The sequence below is a fragment of the Melanotaenia boesemani genome, chromosome 13 (assembly GCF_017639745.1).
Source record: "Melanotaenia boesemani isolate fMelBoe1 chromosome 13, fMelBoe1.pri, whole genome shotgun sequence".
Classification (NCBI taxonomy): Eukaryota; Metazoa; Chordata; class Actinopteri; order Atheriniformes; family Melanotaeniidae; genus Melanotaenia; species Melanotaenia boesemani.
This window is the reverse complement of record NC_055694.1, coordinates 32,574,384-32,589,306: the sequence shown is the minus strand read 5'-3', so window position 1 is coordinate 32,589,306 and position 14,923 is coordinate 32,574,384. Positions and strand designations below refer to the sequence as shown.

At 42.6% G+C, this 14,923-nt stretch overlaps 1 protein-coding gene across 1 annotated transcript; it reads left to right on the top strand.

Annotated features, from left to right (window-relative positions):
- Positions 1 to 1,344: 1,344 nt before the first annotated feature.
- On the top strand, positions 1,345 to 13,103 carry ccdc22 (coiled-coil domain containing 22). The gene is made up of 17 exons (XM_042003071.1): positions 1,345 to 1,446; positions 1,734 to 1,811; positions 1,998 to 2,175; positions 3,664 to 3,796; positions 5,626 to 5,732; positions 6,065 to 6,149; positions 6,307 to 6,476; positions 6,643 to 6,858; positions 6,936 to 7,106; positions 8,746 to 8,865; positions 8,953 to 9,069; positions 9,142 to 9,243; positions 9,358 to 9,465; positions 9,632 to 9,727; positions 11,889 to 11,948; positions 12,039 to 12,113; positions 12,422 to 13,103. The coding sequence occupies exons 2-17, from the start codon at positions 1,762 to 1,764 to the stop codon at positions 12,533 to 12,535; spliced, it is 1,902 nt and encodes a 633-aa protein (XP_041859005.1). The 5' UTR covers positions 1,345 to 1,446; positions 1,734 to 1,761; the 3' UTR covers positions 12,536 to 13,103.
- Positions 13,104 to 14,923: the final 1,820 nt, after the last annotated feature.

Below are 14,923 nucleotides of genomic sequence, written 5' to 3'. Positions count from 1 at the left end.
TGGCCCCTTTATTCCCAAAGGCCACAGTCCCCTCAGAAGATAGACCTGCTCTTCCTGTGCACTGCATCTGTGTTGTGAGTTCAGTCTAGTTTATTGTTTAGCTGAACACCCAGATACCCAGAGTCCAGTCTCTAAATGTCCGTTCCCTGGATGTTCACCAGTGATGGGACAGCAGACCGGCGTCTGCAAAAATCCACCATCTCCTTGGTTTTCTCCACATTGATCAGGAGGGGGCTTTGTTGACACTAGTCCACAAAGTCCTGTGTCAGTCCTCTGTACGCCACGTTGTCGTCCTCAGTTATCACTCTGACAATCGTAGAGTCATCTGAGTACTTCTGCAAAATGTAGCTGTCCGTGTTGTACATGAAGTCTGCAGTATAGAGGGTGAAGAGAAACGGGACCAAGACCATCCCCTGGGGGACACCTATGTTGCAGGTCAGCGGGTGAGACACAGTCCTGGGCTCTCACAAACTGGTTGGTGAGTGCAGAATCCACTCTGCTACAGTCCTGCTTCTCCAGGTAAACCAGAGCAAGATGCAGCAGGAAGATAACCACGTCTTCCACTCCGATGCCAGCAGTTCTCAATGCTTTCTGCTGCTCTTTCAAAGTTTGTGTTTGATTGTTGGCTACTTATCAGTCCAGTACTATCTGACCATTAACTGAGAAATGCTTGTTTGTTAAGCCACATAACACTGAGCTATGAATAATTCTAGCATTGAAAAACACCTCAACTCAAGGGATGGGCCAGGGTTGCATCTACACATAATTCCAAGTACTGCATTTTATTATTTTTTTAAATTGTTTTGTTTGTTTATTTATACATTTCAACATGTATATATTTTTATAAATATATAAGAAATCCTGCCCAAAGGCAGCTGATTGACAGCTTGGAGCATCAGGGAATAAGTAAAGAAACAGATTTTTAAAAAGAGGGTAAAATAAGCTAATGAAAATAAAATAATAAAACACTGTAAAAAATGAGTTAATTAAAAAGATATACATAAAAATACATTATATATATATATATATATATATATATATATATATATATATATATATATATATATATATATATATATATATATATATATATATATATTTGTTTTTATATATATAAGAAAACAAAAACAAAAAAAGCACACATAACGAGTTAAAATTTCAGGGCCGTTACAAACAAGAGAATTCTGATTCTTGTGACCTTTTCATTAGATTTTTTCTTTCGAGGAGATAGTTTTGAGTTTCCAAATGTAACCGAACGCAACGTCAGGTCATGAGACTGTCAATTTTGATGCATGACGGGAAATGTATTTCTAAACTTCCCATTTCCTGTTCAACTTTTGACGCAATAAATCAGAGAAAACTCAACTTCCCAGAAACGCCGCTGCTCTATTCGCTTGTAACTGTCAATCTGGGAAAAAAAAGGGCAGAAAAAGTCATATTTATGAGGTTTGCTGCAGTTACTACGGTTTGACTCAGTTGGTAAAAGATGCAAGAGACTCTGTAACTAGAAAAAAATAATATTTATTTCGCAACACCGTGAAGATAAAATGAGTTTTGTCAGGAAAGAGGAATGCAGGGGTTGCTAATTAGGTGCTAGTTTCTGGCAAACAGAAGATGGAAGCTACTTGTTTAGCCTGCCTTTGTCTCTGTAAAACTGACATTAATATCAGCTAACTAATGTTAATAAGTCTGATCGCTGTCACTAGAAACTGAACTATATTCCTTTTGGTTAGCTAACAATTCTTCACAGAAACTTTAGCGATGGAGGAAGTTGACAAGATTCTGATTCACGCCCTCAGACAAGTCGGCACGTAAGTAGCTACAAAGGTGTTTTATTTCTTTTTAAGTTGTGCATTCTGACAAATTAACCATAAATGACACAAGTGCTGTGTTAGCTAGCTAAAACTGCGTTTGATGGAAGCATCGCTGTCAGTCTTATGATCTTCAGGCGGTTGTTTGAGACTAAGACGCCACCATAAATGTCCTGTGTCTCCCAGTGAGGTGAGCGAGGAGGTGGTCAGCGTCAAGCACTTCACCAGTGAGCTGATAGTGGAGGCGGTGGTGAGATGTATGCGCGTGATCGATCCAGGCCTGGGCGGCGGGCTACCCACCTCCCTTCCTCCCGGCATGTCTGCTCGCTTCAGGGTGGGCATGAGCCTGGCACAGGCCTGTCAGGTATGATACCCAGATTGTTTGTTTTAATTATTATTATTATTTGATTTTTTTAAGCATGAACATAGCCATTTGACCTTGTAATCTGCAGCATTTCTTGAACAGCAATTTCAGTTTGCATGCAGAAGTCCAATCCCTACCTGCTCAGGTGCTCTGTCTGGCAGGTAAAGGGAGATTTTTGTCAATGTCACCAAAATAACTGAAGCTTCCATCCTTTATAACATGGCTTGAAAAGCAGAGCCTTAGCCACAAGACTTTTCCTCACACACACACGGGGACTTTTGGAGGGTTCTTTCCAAGAACCAGCTGCATATTTGTCCCCACAAAACGAACAAAATAGTTCCTAGTTTGGATGTCAGACTTTTTAAAAATACTGTGTATCTTTAGTCCTCCTAGTTGAGGCTAGCAGCGTTACATTTCATATTGCTCAAAGATAATTGCCTCACCTTTAATCACTGTCTCAGCCTGTAAAATCTGTTAAAGTTGTAGCACTAAAATAGCCATTATCATTCACAGCTGCTTCAAGGAGTGACAGAGTCTGCTAGAGACTTTATAAATAGACTTTGTGCTGATTGTGAGACCAAAGCAGTAAATCAGAGAAATACACTGCGACTTTCTGATTCACAAGATGTGCAGCAGCAGGTCATATGATTACTGTTGGATTACCAAACCTCATGTCCACCAGCTGGTAAGCAAACAAAAGCTGGAGCTGTTTTGTGTTTGTTTCATTTACAGAATGACTCAGTTTCCATCTCATCTAGTGACTTACACTTTGTAGAAAAACTTAATTTATTTGCTAAAACATATTTATTCAATTAATCCCTAAAGCTCATACTGAACTGGGCAAAGCTAAATTTGAATATGCTTCTCACTCCACCTGCAATCAGCTGCAAGATTATCAGATTTTAAGAGAAGTAGTTTGTTGAATAAATGTTAAATGCATATTTTAAATATCAGCATTTGCAGGGGAGGGATTCTTGTAGAAATCTAAAGTTTTTGTCTGTGTGAAAAGTTTTTTGCAGTCAGCTGAAGAAGTACTTGCCTTGTTTACCAGACCAAAGGAAAGATAACGCTTCTAGGAAGATTACCACTGAGACAAAGATGTTGTTTGATTCTTTGCTGTTGAGTTTGTTCTAGTTTGATTTATCAACAGGCTCCACTGCTGTTACTTAATTTATTCCATCCACAATCAAGAAATTGGCCAGTAGCATGTGTTTTTTATGTTCATCTAATTTCGGTATTGTGCAATATATTTATGCTGTGTGGCTGATGGTATTTTGTAGATTACAGTGGTTTGCTGTTGTGTGTTGATGTTGACAAGGCAGCTAATGTAACAGCACTTGAGCCCAAACCAAATTTCCCTGTGGAGACAAAGAAGTTTATCGGTCACTTGTGATGGATTTGCTCAGTACCCACAGATGACTTTCTCTGCAATGTGAGGTCAGAACTCCGCCAGTGTTATTCATAACGGGTCAATCTGTTGGTTTCCAGGACATTGGCTATAAAGGAGAGATTGGCTACCAGACCTTTCTGTACAGCAATGAGCCAGAGATCCGCTCCCTGTTCATGTTCCTGGTGGAGAAGCTACCCCGAGAGAGTGCCGAGACCTCTGACCAACCGACAGGTACCGAGAGAGACCGTCTGTCTGTTTATGACATCCACACCAATTTATATGGCCTGTCCTCAGAGAAAAGAAGACAAACTGTCTGTATTAAAGCGTGGGCTGTTTTGGGTTTGAGACATTGGCCCCCTGATGGTAACGCTCTAGTCCCAGAGATCTGAACAGAAGACTGAGGTGGTAACGGATGCGTTGCACCTTTTCTTCCTCAGCATTAGTTTTCTTTTGGAAATTTCTGTGTATCAGACAGCTTTAAAGTTTCAACATTCAGCTTTTCTGGGAAACTGTTGGCAGAAATTTGACATAATATACAGTGAATAAGAACTGCTGAGTTTTTATTTTAACCTTAGATTAAGTAGTTTTTTCTACAGATGGCACATGCTCTTTCCATGTTTCACCCAGGTCAGACAAAATGAACCATTTGCCAGTTTGTGTAGTGAAACAAAGGCATATTAAAGGTCCCATATTATGCAAAATTCACTTTTTAATGGTTTTGGAACAGTCATACTGGTCCCCCCGCATGTGTAGGAGACCCGTAAGTGTGAAACTCTTTCAGGCGCTCTCTCTCCCCCCTGCTCCACCTCTAGGGAAGTAAGCGCTGAAATGAGCTTGTTTGAAAGCGTGTACGTTATGACGTCATAAGGGACAATAACCACTCCCCACAGAGCGATGGACCCGTCTACCGGCTCTCAAAGCCCGCCCTCTAAAAATCACCTAGCGCCCAGTGTTTTTCCCTCTTCGGCAACCCTCGTTAGCGGACATGGCTAAGCGACAGAAGCACTGTTCTGTTTGTGGCTGCATAAATGAACACGAAAACGTTTTTTTTACTTCCATCCACTGAACCCACGAGGACTGAGTGGATTAATTTTATTTTTGGAGGAAATGTATCCGGAAAACTTCCAAAGGTTTTGCATGTCTGTGGCCAGCATTTCAAAGAGGACTGTTTCCACAACATGGGTGCATGGAAAGCAGGCTTCGCCAACCGTTTGAAGCTGAAGCCAGGTTCAATACCAACTGTCCATGACACAGCTGGAGAGGTAAGAGCAGTACTGTTAGTCTTCTAGCTCGAACTTCTTCAGGAATGGGTTCCGGTGTTCCGGCGTTTGTTTATCCTTCACTACGCTGTAATCAGCGTCTAGTAACCGCTAAGGCCTAACCTGTCAATCACCTCATGACGGGCGATGCGATGGGCGGAGCCAACAGCTGAGCTGCTCCACCAGGGTTCCGCCCACCATAAACGGCACATTTCTGAAGCTGCTAAAAAGAGGGAGGTGAAGAGAAGCCGCTGCACTCAAACTGAGGGTCGATTTGTCCATACCATGGCGGAAATATTTCATTTAGATATTAATGAATGGTCTCAGATTGGGAATAAAGTGTATAATATGGGACCTTTAATGGATCTGTAAGGAAATCATGCACACAAACACAACTGAATGTTGCATTTAAGGATTATAAAAATGTCCAGCATCAGGACATGGTAGATGAGAGAAGATCCTGGACAAGTCAGAAAAAATGCGCAGGTGGTTGACATGGATCTAACCCCAGAATTCTACTGAACCTGACTCCATTGTGGCTGCTACACCTGGAATCTTCTCACCTTATCATCCATGGTTAAGATCCTCTGACCGCTTCATCTCCAGCCTTGTGCCAACAGCTATAATGACATGAAGTAGGATCTAGAGTCTGTAATGGAAACTAGAAGGATTTTGCTTTACTGCTCCCACACCTGATTTCCTGCTTGGCTCATCTGGGCTACATAAGTACAGTCTGAGTTCTTTCTTTAGCCATTAAAGTACTCAAGTCATCATCAGTACTGATGTTTTCTCCTCATGTAGGTAAATCGGCGGTCCTCCAGAGAGCCATCGCCGCTGCGATCAAAGCCCAGCTGGCCGTTTCCTGGGTGCCTCCAAACTGCCGCCTACCACTGCACTGTGAAACTCAGGTAAACTCTTCAAATGCTCCAGTCTGGTGTCAGAAATAAACATAAACACGTGGGGAGAGGCAGCTAAGGCACATTTGGATCAATATGCAGCCAGATTGATTTTCTAAGCACATTTAAATCATCTTTAATCAAACCAAGAATCATGACTCTGCACTTATTTTATGACTCACAGTTCAGTGGAATTGATCAGACTCAGACACGTTGTGACTAGCAATAATAAACAAACACAGGAAAACACGTGACTGATATCCAAACAAAGTTTTGTAACGCAAACATAGATCGGAGCGTATTCCAAGCCTATCTGTGCTGAAATGTGATTTTTATTTATTTAGAGTCAAGGAGCGTTGCACAGCTTCCGTGTGCAGCCCATCAGCCTACCACGCTGCACTAAAGGTTCTGGCAAGAAGCATCTCAAAGGTGGGTCTCCTGCTGCATGAAATCAGCTGATCTGGTTGGTGTTCCTTTTACATGTGTTAGGAGAAGCAACAACAGATTAATAACAACGTTCCTCTGGAGATTTGATGCTCGGATGTTCTGATTTCTGACGGAACTGGAACGAAATGTGTGTTTTCAGAGGTGAAGGACTACCACAGAGACCACCTTCCTCCTGTAACCGCCCAGTTTTCCACTCATTCCTCTATGGTGGCATCCATGTTGGAGCAACACATGGCCGAGCTGAGTGCGGCTCAGGAGTGGGACAACGAGTGGAAGAGTCAGGGGCTGCTGTCTCGCCTCACGCCACAGGTAAAACAGCTCATTCACCACCGTCAGATCTACATCTCACACGATTTCACTTTGTTTTTACTCATTTGGGAGAAGAAAGGGCAGAGAAAACTAAAAGTTTAACCCGTACATCCACCAAGGCCGACAGTGTAACCTCTGCCTTTGATGATCTGGTGTTGTTGAACAGGAGTACCGCTCACGGAAGCTGACGCGGCTCCGTAAACGCATTGAGGAGCAGCTGCGCTCTGCTGCTGTGCCCTCTCCTGAAAGTGCCTTCGGTGTTTCTCGCTCCACGTCCGACCTGTCTGAGCTCCTGCAGACCTTCAGAGGCTCCGCCCCCTCTGACCACATCCTGACTAAGGGCACGCATTTCACCCACACTCAGAAGTTCACCTTCACACAGGTGAGAAGCTCTGCATGAGCAGAAGCGAGAGAGCAAAGGTTTTGTGTACAGCGCTAACTGTGCATGTTTGTGTGCAGGAAGCGGCAGCAGTAACGAGCGCCGTCCTCCCCACGCGTCAGTCGGAGGGGGATACCCAGCTCCGTCAGCAGGAGGAGCTCGCCTCCCTCCAGCAGCAGTTCCAGCAGCTCTGTGATGACGTCGACCAGCTGGCCGCAGACATGAAGCACATGAGTGTCACCAATGCACAGGTAACACACAGAGGCATTAGCTAAACACGAGGTCCCACTTCGTAGGCTTGAGCTTGATTTGTCCTTTTGACAGTAAAAATCCGCCGATGTTGACTCATCTTCTCTAGCTCTGTCCCTTTCTCTCTTTCTTTTCTTCTCTTCCTCCAATAATGTCCTATTCCATTTCTTTGATGACTCAGACACGTTGTGCATTCAAAACCTCTGTTAAAACTGTGATATCCAGATGTCTGTGTGTGACAGTGCCATGAAGCAGATCACAGGTGTTGTTGTTGTCGTTTTGGGCTGTAAAAAACTAGTGAAGTGCAGTTTCTCAGCCTGAGAACGCTGCAGAGCAACAGCAGCTCCAAGAACGCACATGATAAGTGTCCGTGTGCCATCAAAATGAGTCAGAAACCGTTTTTAAGTTGGAAACTTGGGCAGTGTTGCTTTAAACTTAATTTAATAATCTGGAAGAAACATTATATTTGAATGGGTTTTAAATTCAGCTTTAATGCATTACAGGAAACTACAATTGTTGAAAGAACAACGAAAAATGACATTTTTCCTGCATCTGGTGAAATAATGTTTACATCTCCCAAAGTGCATCTTGTCCCTCCTCATCATGGATCTTCTGTCCTCTTTCAAGCCCCGACTGAAGTAGTTTCCTGTTTTCTTCCTGGGTGTTGGGAATTTATTTTTCACTTCTTTGTCAGAGTTTGAGGACGACTCACAAATCTTTTTAATTTTATTTAAACACTTCAGATGCAGATTTTGTTGTGAGCTTTTTCTCTCCCTGTGGCTCAGTAGCCAGTTAAATCCATCCAGAAGTCTGAAGGAACAGGAAGTAACATGAAGTGAATCTTTGCAAATACAACACGAAGGATTACGTCCTGTGTAGGGATGAGAATTGATAAGATTTCATTGATATCAGTGCCATTATCTATTCTGAGTATTGATCCTGTTCTTTATCGATTCCCTTATCAATTCCTGGCCCAATTTTTAAGAAGAAGATCCAAGTATTTACAAAAATATTTTAAAGATTTTACTATTTAATATCTAAACAGAGTAAACTCTGAGTTTAGAATCTCTGTCATCTTCACCCAGACAAGAACAGTAAAGAAAGTTAATCAGATCTATAACATCTTAAAACTGATCTGGAGGCCAAAACTACAGATTTGGTCTGAAAAGGGTAAATAATTCATCAACTCTCTAGATGTTTATATGAAGTGAACCGTGGATGCAGTAAAAAAAAAACCTGACTGCTGTAGTGTGACTGGATTTTCAGCCCCCCAAATCTTTAGTGATGAACGTATCTTTGTGCTAAACCTTTATTTTGTAAACATTTAACTCAAGAACAGCCAAGATTATTCTGACCATTTTAAAATTAGCATATTCTATAACTTTGTCAAATAAAATCACGAAACCTTGCTGGTCCCTGACGTTTCTTGAAACTGTGTGTGTGAACAGAGGAAATATGGTCATTTCTACCCATCTTGGTTACAGGTGGTCATTCTGACCACACGGTGTTGTTTGTAAATTCCTGTTGTAGGAATAAACCTCCACATCATGGCCTGATGCGCAATGTAGAGCGCAGGTCACAAGTCATACTGGGTTTTGATTCCCATCCTTATTCCTGTGTGTGGTGTTTTTTTTACTGTAGGTGTTAGATGAGCTGAAGCAGAGGGAGCTGGGAAACACTGGAAAAGAGGAGAAGATGCAGGTGAAGAAGAAAACCAACGACCTGCTGCCAGATGCAGACGACAACCTGCTCAAGCTTCAGGTAAGAGGACTGATAGATGTATGACAGCAGGTTTTCTGCCTCAGTGGGGGGCTCAGATTTACCGCCTCCTCCTGCTCCTTCCTCCAGTCTGTGGTGGAGGCCAGCGCTAAGCGGGTGGTGAACCTGGCGTCTCAGTGGGAGAAGCATCGCGCGCCGCTCATCGATGAGCATCGCAGACTAAAAGAAATCTGCAGCAGCCAAGATGTGAGTGGTGTAACAGGATTGTGTGTCACAGCACACGTGAATTTAGTGTTAATTTGCCCTTTTATTCCACAGCTGGAGTCATCCAGAAAACTGTCAGAGATCAAGACTCTGCATGAAAAAATCCGTGTGGCCACAGAGGAGGCAAAGAAGAAGGAAGAAACGTACAAACAGCTGGTAACGGAGAAGATCTGGCTGAGATAAATATCTCCGTTTAGGGATTCAGGTGATCATTGTAAACTTGTGTAGGTGGAGGTGCATGTCAGTCCTGTCCCTGTTCTCTTATCGCAGGTCACGGAGTTGGAAAGCCTTCCTCAGGATGTGTCCCGGTCGGCTTACACTCAGAGGATTCTAGAAATCGTCAACAACATCAAAAAACAGAAGGAGGAAATTACAAAGGTATTACATTCATAACATGTTTTTTTATTATTATTTAAAAGGCACATTACAAGTAAAACGCAGCTGGTGCACAGCTAGTCTGCTTAGGTCTGGGTTCTAAGTCCCATCGTGGACTCTTATTGTCAGTTTTAATGTCTCATTAATGGCGTTTTGACTTTTCTTGCAGATTTTGTCAGACACGAAGGAGCTGCAGAAGGAGATCAACAGTCTGACGGGAAAACTGGACCGGACCTTTGCTGTGACCGATGAGCTAGTCTTCAAGGTACCAAAGCTCAGTTGTATTAATATTTGGCTGTAAGAGATCATTTGAGAGGTTCGTTCTTCCTGTACCTCTAGGTTCTAGTTCTTGCTGACCGTCCAGGCCCAAGCCTGCTTCCACTTCCACTCCAGCTTTATACCATAAACCCCTCCCACAAGACAAACCATTATTAATTCACATTCGTTTTACAAAAAAGGCAATACTAATATAAAAAAACATTGATGTGTAAATCAACTCCCCACTAAAATTAGTTAAGTTAAAATATTCTAATTGGCTCCATATTTGGGTCATTGAGCAAAAAGAATCAGTTACATCAGTAAGATGAGTCCTTAGACGTGCTTACACACCATGCCATGTCATATGCCATACCTGACCAGGAAACTTCCTGGAAATGAGAGAAAGGAGCAGACTCCAGTCTTTCAGTAAGTAACTTCTGCATTAAACTGTGTTGTTGTAACAGCTGTTTCATGTTACTGAATGTAGTCAGTCGCTGGCAAACGCCACATAGTAAGACTTAGATGGTCACACAGGTGCTACCAGTAGCATCTGAAATGGTGTGCAGCCCCAGAAACACAACACAACCCGAGTTACACAGATCAGTGTGTCTAGATGGACAAAAACAATAAAGCTGCATTTACTTTCAGCTGTGTGTACAAGCTCTGTGCAACCTGCTTATTGGAAGGCACGGGGCTTCACCATGACAGCTTTCATTACAACACAACCCCATTTACTCGTGATGACCAGGATCTGAAACACACCAGCTATCTGTCCTGTAGAAACGGCGTCCTATATATCATCATGAAAGGGACCATTTTAATGAATCATAAATAGGTAAATAATTATTCCCGTGAAAGCAAATGAGTATCGTGATAAATTAGAATAATTCATTACTGAACAGGGAAATTTGTAGTATTGCATCAACAAATACAGAAAAATCTGATTAAAAGAAATAAATAAACAAGCATTAAAACATGGGTATTTTACAGCGATGCTATTACTGCTTTTGGTTTTAATGTGACTTGATTAATGCTAGAAAACAGGGTGATTGACAGCAGCAGGAGGGAAGAATGTAACATCAAAACGTCCCAGATTATTAAATAAATCCTCAGCGTTAATTAAATGTTTAGAGGTGAAGTGAAAAAGGGGAAATGCTTTTTTTCAGGGATTTTGTACCACAGTTATTTTCCAGCTCTTGTATTCTAATAAGGATGTGATTATCTGGCAGAATCGTCAGAAAGCTGAGGCGGGTCGGATCACAGCTGAGGCGGGTCGGATCACAGCCGAACCGATCCAGTCTAACAGCAACACTGATTCTAATCTAACAAAAAATATCCTTTGAAAAGAAGTAAGAATGTTGCAGTGCTTTAATATCACTCAGAATTTGTCTCGGAGTGGTGGTGCAAACGATGGAAATGGTGTGGATTGTAACGTGTATGTACTCTGAAGCGGTGCTCCATCAACACCATGTACAGAGGGGATGGGGGCTGCTGACCTTGGCACGTTGTGGGTTGGTGGAAGGAATACTTTGAATACCTTCTTAATCCCACCGTCGCATCTCATAATGAGGAAGCAGAGTTTGGGGACCCAGAGGTCGGCTCGCCTCTATCACCGAGGTGATAAAAGCTCCTTGGTGGCAAGGCTCCGGGGGTGGACAAGATTTGTTCGCAGTTCCTTGGGGCTCTGGATGCTGTGGGGCTGTCTAACCCATCGGGACTGTGCCTCTGGACTTAAAACAGTTGACTGCTCTGTTCTGACTAATAGACTAGTCGTGCACATCCCTAATTCATTCATGAAATATTTACTAAACGGGATTCTGTAGAAACATAGCGGCGGTAGTAAACTAAAGAAAGGCTTATAAATGCTTTCACGAAACACACCATCTCTCTTGTTGCGTGAATTTTCTTTTCTCTTGATGTTTGGGGTCATGTGGGTGGTGCTGTACAAAACGTTTTCCCTTTAATTTAAAGTAATACCCTTTTAATTAATAAAAATGATGCCGTATTTGTGTTATAAATGTAACACCTATCACTGATCCATCTCTATGGATGAAATTGAAGTTCACTGAAGGAAAAATATCTGCCCGTTTATCCTGTGAACTCTTCAAATGAACGTTTTAAATGTGGTTTTTCATCCATTAGTTAATTTCTGTTTTTCTTGTTTTCAGGATGCAAAGAAGGATGAATCCGTCCGAAAATCCTACAAGTACCTGGCTGCTTTGCATGAAGTACGCCATCACTTCTTCATTTTCCCATTTTACTTGTGGTTCCTACCAGGAGGAAAGGTTGACACATTATCTTTCCATTGTCTTCTATAGAACTGTAATCAGCTGATCCAAACCATCGAGGACACTGGCACAATCCTGAGGGAGATCAGAGATCTGGAGGAGCAGGTAGGATTTACACCTGTTAGAGGCTCCACAGCTGATGTCTAGGCTGCGATATGTTTTGATTGTCTACACATACTAGACACTACAAAGTTGAGCACCTCAGTTATATTAACTTGAGCAGAGTTAAACTACTTTTATTATATTTTATTCCTTTTAATAGTGTGTTTTTATGCTTTTATTTGGCCCGTCTCAGATGTACAGCACTTTGTTTTAGCTGTAACTGCTGTTTCTGAATATCCATCATTTCCAGCTGCAGCAGCAGATAAAGGTAGCTGCAGTACAATTTGTCACAGTTTGTTTGTTGTTTGCAGATTGAAACAGAAAACAGCAACAAAACTGTGGCTAACCTGGAGAGGATTCTGGACGACTACAAGGCGATCCGACAGGAGAATTCTGCACTTGCTGCCAAAGTCAGAGAAGGCTGAACGAAGCTTTGGTTTGCTAGCACTGTAAACAGATGTGAATGGGACAGAAGCAGCACTCCATGTTGTTTCACACTGTGGAGACTGTGGTTCCTTAACGCGGAGGCCTATTTTCTTTAGAGACAAGCTGATTTTTCTACCATGGAACCTAATCTGGTATTTTAATACACATCACGGATGGAGAAGACAGGATCTGGGGCGTAGCTCTGACAGTCCTTGCACTGGCTTGGTTGTTGTGTGAAACAGAGCGTTGGACAGCAGAGGGCGCTGTTATAAAATGTTTTCATAAGATATGGCTGTTTATAATTAAGTCTTCGACCTTGAATTCTTAATACATGAATTATTGTTCCATTTTCAGACATTACCAGATCTCTCATGATTATATTTGAACTTAAGTCGAGTGAATGGCATTTGAATGTAGTCTATTAAAAATGTTGTCTGATCCATCAGCAGAGTATTGTTGTATACATGGTACCAGTTTAATAAAGATGCCTTACATACTTGAAGATATTGTGATTTTTACTAATGGTTCTGATCATCTAACACTAATAAAACATCCAAGATAATCTGAGACTGCTCCACAAGACTAGAAGTTTTTCTTTGTTGGACACAGTAGTACAGCAGAGCAGGGTTACTCAATCCAGTCCTACAAGAGCTGCAATCCAGCAGATTTTCAGTGTATTCCTTTGTCAAACACATAAATCAAACGTGTCTAACAGCCTGTCAGGTTCTGCACAATGACTCATTAATTTCAGTCAGGTGTGTTTGAGCAAGGAAACATGGAAAACCTGCTGGGTCGTGGCTGTCGTAGGACAGGACTGAGTAACCCTGCAGTAGAGGATCGGTGCTCATGAAGTCAACAATCATCTCTTTCGTTTGTGTTCAAGATGAGCTGATTTTTTTCTGCTTCATCTCACAAACTGACTGACCAGTTCTCTGTACTCAGCTTCTTCTCCATCACTCCCCACAGCGGCAGAGTAATCAGAGTATTTCTACAGATAACAGGACTTAGAGTTGTATTAGAAGTCTGAGGATACAGTGTGACGAGAAATGGTGAGAGTACAGTCCCTTGTGGTGCTCCAGTGCTGCTGACCACCATCTCAGACACACAATCCTTCAGTCTCACAAACTTGTCTGTCTGTTAGGCAGTCATAAATCCAGGTGGTGGTGGAGATTTCCACCTGGAACTTATTGAGCTTATGGACATGGATGGGCCACTCTGGGCCACAGTCCTGCAGGTATTAAATGTCCCCCTGCTCCAACCTACCTAATTTAAATTAATTAGCTTTCCTCAACAACTTCTTGTTAAGTTCTGCTCAAACATGTTCACCCATTAATTTATTCAGGTGTGCAGGAAGTATTAAAAACAAGCAGGATTGTGGCCTTTGAGGACTAAATTTGCCCATTCCCTGGGTTGGGACAACTGTCTGTAGTCATTTAGGAACTCTTTACTGACTCAGGCTTGTGTTGAAAAGGTGCTGAAGAATCCAACATAGTTCTGAGCAGGTTTTCAGAACCCTGGCTCTGAAACCATCTGAACCTGCAGCCTTGGTTCGGTTCGGTTTCCTGACTGCAGGAGACAGACAGGCTAGAGGAGGGATATATTAGGATATCCTATTAAATTTGTTAATTATTTTCAAGAAATGTCAACAAAATTTAAGCACAAATAGAATCCATGGGTGGACAGCAGAGTTTGGTCCCTGCTAAAAGCCGGGATGCAGCCTACAGAGCAGGAGACAAACTGGCTTATAGCAGGGCCTGCAAATAACTTTCAAAGGGCATCCAGCTGGCAGAACTCAGGTACTAGCAGCACAATGAGGAGCACTTCAACGACAACAACACACGTAACATGTGGAAAGGCATCAAGACCATCACAGAGTCCAAGCGCAGACACCAGCAGGCCACTCTGTCTGACACCTTGAACAGCTCCTTCCACGCTTTGACTCTCCAGCAGCAGAAGTACTGTTCGCCCTCCACAGCCAGAGGTAGCATCAGCCTCTTACCTGCAGCTGCTCCAAGTCACCTCCACCCTGAAGAGGATCCACATCAACAAGGCTGCGGGTCAAGATAAGGTGTAATCAGGTCCATCAGGATCTCTGTCTCACATTCAGAAAAAATCTGCTTCTTCCCTCTTTTCCCCTCCTGAGCCATCATGGAAATGATATGATGAATATTGATTATTGGTGTTCACCTGACCTTTTATAGCTACCATGTGGGCGGGGCAAGGCGGTCCGTCACGCGCGCCCGCTTTAGAGTTGATTCTGATTTATAAACGGAAACAGGTGTGGGACGTGCATGTGCCGCATTTCCTTTTTTCCCTGCATTTGCCACCTGAGCTCAGCTTTGCTACACAGAGTTTTATAAATGAGGCCCCAGGAATTCAGAGAGATG

Excerpts from the sequence above, each read along its gene's own strand:
- ccdc22 (XM_042003071.1), top strand. The coding sequence starts at position 1,762 with ATGGAGGAAGTTGACAAGATTCTGATTCACGCCCTCAGACAAGTCGGC. Across the intron at positions 6,477-6,642 it reads TGTCTCGCCTCACGCCACAG|GAGTACCGCTCACGGAAGCT; the intron begins GTAAAACAGCTC and ends GTTGTTGAACAG. Across the intron at positions 8,866-8,952 it reads ACAACCTGCTCAAGCTTCAG|TCTGTGGTGGAGGCCAGCGC; the intron begins GTAAGAGGACTG and ends TCCTTCCTCCAG.